Source organism: Miscanthus floridulus, chromosome 4 (genome assembly GCF_019320115.1).
Source record: "Miscanthus floridulus cultivar M001 chromosome 4, ASM1932011v1, whole genome shotgun sequence".
NCBI classification, from domain to species: domain Eukaryota; kingdom Viridiplantae; phylum Streptophyta; class Magnoliopsida; order Poales; family Poaceae; genus Miscanthus; species Miscanthus floridulus.
The window spans coordinates 123,198,435-123,203,440 of record NC_089583.1 but is presented as its reverse complement, the minus strand read 5'-3'; the positions used below and the strand labels follow the sequence as shown (position 1 = coordinate 123,203,440).

At 45.3% G+C, this 5,006-nt stretch overlaps 1 protein-coding gene across 3 annotated transcripts; it reads right to left on the bottom strand.

Moving 5' to 3' along the window:
* Window positions 1-1,840: 1,840 nt before the first annotated feature.
* On the bottom strand, window positions 1,841-4,571 carry LOC136552975 (uncharacterized). Of its 3 annotated transcripts, none has more exons than XR_010782899.1 (6): window positions 4,345-4,571; window positions 4,082-4,175; window positions 2,734-2,787; window positions 2,580-2,627; window positions 2,159-2,410; window positions 1,841-2,061 (listed from the first exon to the last, which is right to left on the bottom strand). XR_010782899.1 is itself a non-coding variant. In XM_066544557.1 (6 exons), exons 1-6 carry the CDS (start codon window positions 4,467-4,469, stop codon window positions 2,184-2,186), a joined length of 441 nt encoding a protein of 146 aa, XP_066400654.1. In that variant the 5' UTR covers window positions 4,470-4,565; the 3' UTR covers window positions 1,841-2,183. The 3 variants fall into 3 exon arrangements, 2 of the variants coding, with proteins under 2 accessions (XP_066400654.1, XP_066400655.1); XM_066544557.1 differs by having other exon boundaries at window positions 1,841-2,237; window positions 2,345-2,410; window positions 4,345-4,565; XM_066544558.1 differs by having other exon boundaries at window positions 1,841-2,237; window positions 2,345-2,410; window positions 4,088-4,175; window positions 4,345-4,564.
* Between the last annotated feature and the right edge of the window lie 435 nt (window positions 4,572-5,006).

Sequence of the window (5,006 nt, the reverse complement as noted above, 5' to 3'; positions counted from 1 at the left end):
TCCCAGCATGTTCAAATGTCCTGGACAGCGACGCAAGGCCAAGGATTGTGCGTTTAAGCTCCCGGCGCAACTCTAGCTCATCATCCGATAGTGTTCTGGACTCCTGAGCAACGTCCAACTCGCCCACAATCAGCCTGGCCATGGTGAGCTGAGAGCTCACACTCCCAATGGATTTGGTGTTCCAAAGTTTGAAGTCGAGTAGCCTGCAGGCGTCGGCGTTATGCATGCCGACCGCCCAAGCCGATGAAACGACTTCACTGAAGCCATCCATAGTTGTCCAGAAGGATTCAAACCGAAACTGCGGCTTTGCCTAAGGCAGGGCGTTGAGACGTAGCGACAGGGGCGCGTAGTCCGAGCAATCCGTGGAGAGGTAGTGGTTGCTAAAGGTGTCAAGCCAGCCGGACGTGGCTAGGAGCCTAGGACACGATCCAGCCGTTCCAAAGTCGGCCGGCGGCGCTCATTCGACCATGTGTAGAGGCGTCCGTGGAGATGCACCTCCGCAAGCTGCAGATCGTCGATGACACGGCGGAACCTCCGCATCCAGCTACGGTGTAGAGCGCCCTCGTTCTTGTCCTGATCGCGGTAAATCACGTTGAAATCGCCACAGTAAAGCGAGATCCCAGGACAGGATAGTTTGGTGCTTCGCAGTTCGTCGAGGAACGTTGCCTTCTCAGCAAGCAGCGTCGACCCATATACCGACGTGAGCCGGCCACAGTAAGCTATTCGCTGGTTGGTTTCTAGGCTGATAAACTTGTTTGGTGCTGATGTGTTGTGAGAGAAAAACGCTGTTGGCTGTCTGATAAGCGCTGGCTGAAACCAGAGCGAACGGCCGGAGAGACGAAAAAACAGCCTGTGGTAGCCAGCGTTCCGGCCCAAACATCACGGCGTGTGGAAGCTCTGAACCTTCGTTTCCTGAAGGCAGAGGAGCGACAATCGTTCAGAGACGACGACATTGCGGACACCCGAGCGACGAGCTCTCGAGTTGAGACCGCGTACATTCCAGCACAGTAGTTTTCTTGGTCCACGAGAACAAGTTTGCGACGTGGCGGTGGGCGCAGCTACATGACGGCGCGCCGCGACCCGAACCGCCTTCGTGCTGGGAACAACTCCCGCATGGCTTGTCCTTAATAACTAGTGAAAAAGTCGGTAAATACTTGATAAGGTTTTTAAACCATAGAAAAATGTTATGGGCTTTTGGAAATTCTAAAGAAAAAAAAATCTAGAGATAGAATGGGATATGAAAAATCCAAATAAAAGAGCTTGTGACTACATATTTAGAAAATTCAAAAAAAAAAGTTTTAGCTCGACGAAAATAGAGAAATATCCAAAAATAAAAAATTTCCAAAACATTCTAATTCATGTATAAGCATGTTGGTGTTGTGTATTCGTGTTACTTGCGTATTACATATTTTGTTGTGAATTAAAAAAAAAACATGTTCACATATAAATTAGAATGTTTTGTGATTTTTTAGATTTTAGACTTTTTTTGTGGTTTAAAACATGAATGAGTATCTACCGAGTTTTTGTAACTAAAAAAGGACAAACCCGCCTTTAAAACCATTCTAAACCAGGGTAGGGGTAATTTGAATGGTTTTAAAATTCAGGGAGTAAAATCAGACTACGACGTCAATTCAATCGGTAGAATAGACTTTTTCCATCAGTATATACCTATCATTCTCAGCTCCTCCAAAAGGATTTCACATTGTCATCCCAAATTGGAATATTCATTCATACATTCTCTTGTTTTTGCTGAATATATATATGAGATGTAGTAAACAAACGGAGAAGCCAAGAGAGGATACATTTCATCTGCCCACCCAAGATACTTTGAAACAGATGATGGCGACTACCACTTCCACAAATAAGCATATACTACTAGCAATATCTAGTCTATCTATAATAACCCCACAGGCTTAAATTTCCCCTAATTGCAGGGCTCAATCCCGAATTTCCCCTAACCAATGCAATTGTCCAACCAACTAAATAACTAGTAATCCCAACGACTCCATCTCTTCATCATCTCTCCCAGCCAGAGCTAGGGAAGTTTTGTAAGCCCCGGCCCTGCATCATCCATCCAAAAGAAATAAAGAACACAATTAAATTGAAGCATCCTCAGAACTCACAAGGTGCAAGTTTCAGAGACTGAAATTTCAGGCACCTTTAATTTTCCGCACGTCTTCAGCTCAGCTGGAAGCACAGGTCGGCTTGCGAGGGGGAAGCTGGTGATGGGGCGTCCTCTGCAAGCAACAAACATCTTGCTTTCACCACAATGCATGCAACTTGCATTGATAAAACGTGCAGTGCAGTGCAGCTGAGCTAAAATCACTGTAGGCTAGCTACTCACCTTTAGCTTTGGCTTCAAGGATTCGATAGCAGTAGCAGCCCGTGCGTTGCCGCTGTTTGCAGCTTGCTGAAGCAAAGCATTTCCATCAGAAAGCAAAGGTTTCATCAGTTCGGAGAACAGGTAGGTAGCATCTGTGCATGCTGTAGCCCATCTATGGGCCTGTAGCATACAAGAAACTTGCAGAGGCAGAGATGCTCATTTATTTATTCCTGGATGGGTGAGAAGGATTGGATACCTTGCCAAGGACCCAGTCCGCAGAATCGAAATAGGCGCGCTCCTGATCCTACACAAGAAAACCACCAAATAAAAAAAGAATAATCAGAAATTCGTTCCATGCTCATCGGTGCTGCATGTTTAAGGTTGGTCAGCCCAGCAGTAGATAGTAATACCTTTGAAATCAGAGGCTTCTTAGGCACCATTCCACCATACTTCTCAACGAAAGCCTGCACATCAAAGTATATTGCTGTTAAGCGTTATGTGCAGTGCAGTAACCAGTAACGTATAAAATTGAATGCTAGCTAACAAAACCCACACCATATTCATATTCATATGGAATCATGCATTTACACATTCTTATTACTTTCTTGATTGACACAAGGCTGCCTAATCATGAATGCAACAAGATAGTGCATGACCCAACAACGCAACTAACACAGGCAGGCAGGTTCATGAAAACAAGTCTGCAACGTCTCAAAAAAAAAAAAAATGAAAACAAGTCTGCACTCAGTGAGAGCCCATCTTCTTCTTCTTCTTTTCCAGATACCATTCATTATTGTTTGCAGGCTGGACGCACGTTTCGTGGCTACTCTACTCTATTTTGCGAAGAAAAAGTAGCTAGTAGAGCATGTGAAACAAGCTACTGAACCGACGTCCATCCGTGAACGAAGCTGTCGCTGACAAGGACAGGGTTTCAGAAACATTCAGACGAAATGTGCTCAAATCAAATGATTCAGGGCAGGGAAATGCTATTCACTGCCTGTGCACGATCCATGCAGATGGACCCCCAAAGATGAGAGATTCCAAGCTTGTCTCGCTCTCATTGGTGAAAAAGAAGAAGGTTGGTATTGTTCTGGTCTGCAATGAACAGAATGCATGCGTTGGCCTTGGCCGGTTGGCCCACGGGTTTTGTTCTCAGAGCGTCGACCAGAAAAATTCAGCCAAGAGATTCTTCATATCATTTTCGTCCTTTAGTTTTCGGTGGATGTAAGGTTCAGTCCAGCGATTACTTTTCCAGCAAAAGAAGAAGAAGAAAAGGTTCGGTGAGTCGCTGTGTAGTTAGCATTATTCAGCAGGAACACTCTCCTGTTGGAACTTGGAACAGAACAGACTATCCTATGAACTTGTTTTTTTTTACTGAGAATTACTGAATCAGATAGCGGGATTATTAGTGCTTGAGATGTTCAGATACCAGTCTAAGACGATCCACATTGCAGCCTGATCGAACACACAAAGAAACAACAGCAGCAGCGAAAAAAGAGCAATTTTTCTTCTGGTTCTTGAATTTCCAAACATGGTGGATCAGTCAAGCACGCAGAGAAAAACATGTGAACAAAAAGAGGCATCTATAGAGAAAATGAAAACGCGTGGTGGATCAGAAGAACGAAGCATCCGTAAAACGATAGATCGCAATAAAGAACAAATAATACTCTCGATCGATCCATTTCAGCAAGCAAGTGCATAATGAGTTCAGACGAACACCATGGCGTGGCATGGTAGTAAGTAGAGCAGAGCAGGCACCTGTACCTCTTCTCCCGTGGCCACCGACGACGCCGATGAGTTGCTGTTGCCGTCGGCCATCTCTTCTTGCCGTCGTCGTCCTCCTCGGCTCTTGCTGCTCCACAACAAGAGAGCAATTAACACCGCTCCCAGGAAGAAGGAGAAGGAGAAATATCGAGGAGGGCACACAAAGTATGAAATGGAAGTAGAGAACATGTGCAGATAAAAGAAAGGAAGTGGATTGGATTTAGGTAGGTGAGGGAGAAGCTTGGCACGGCACGTACCACGTACACGTATGGATCAGTATGGAAGCCTGCAAGGGAAGGGAGGGACGGAGGAGGGAGACCAACAGATATGGGGATTGTGTGATATGTTGGCGTGTGCCATGGATATGGATTGGAGGTCTCATATATATAGAGAGAGAAGAGAGATGGGGCAGACGGCAGAGGATCGAGCACGCGTCTTGTGATCCCGTGTCCCGTGTCCCGTGTCCCGTGTGAAAGAGAGATCCACATCCACCAGGGGGCAGCGGCAATGCCAATTGCCAATGCATGAGACCATATATTACCATATTCCCTGCCTGGTGTTTATATTTATTATTTATCTATTTATTTATTGTGCTGCTTACTCAAAGTATACTATTTATATTTATATACAGTGGATTTGGATAGTAATGTTTTATCTATTGCACTGCCCTGTTCTTCATCATTATTTTCAGCGAACGAACAGTGCTTTCCTCTCACAACAAATCAGCATAAGCATCGTTATAAGGCAAATTTGACCAAATGATCCTATTTGCAAACTTTGCGGGACAGACCATGAGAGCCGGGCCTGTGTGTGTTGTCGTGCGTGGTGTATTCTTGTCTTGGATTCCAGACTCCAGTGATGATGGGAGCCGAGGCTTAGGGGCTGGGTTGCGTTTCATCATCGAACCAAAGATCCGATC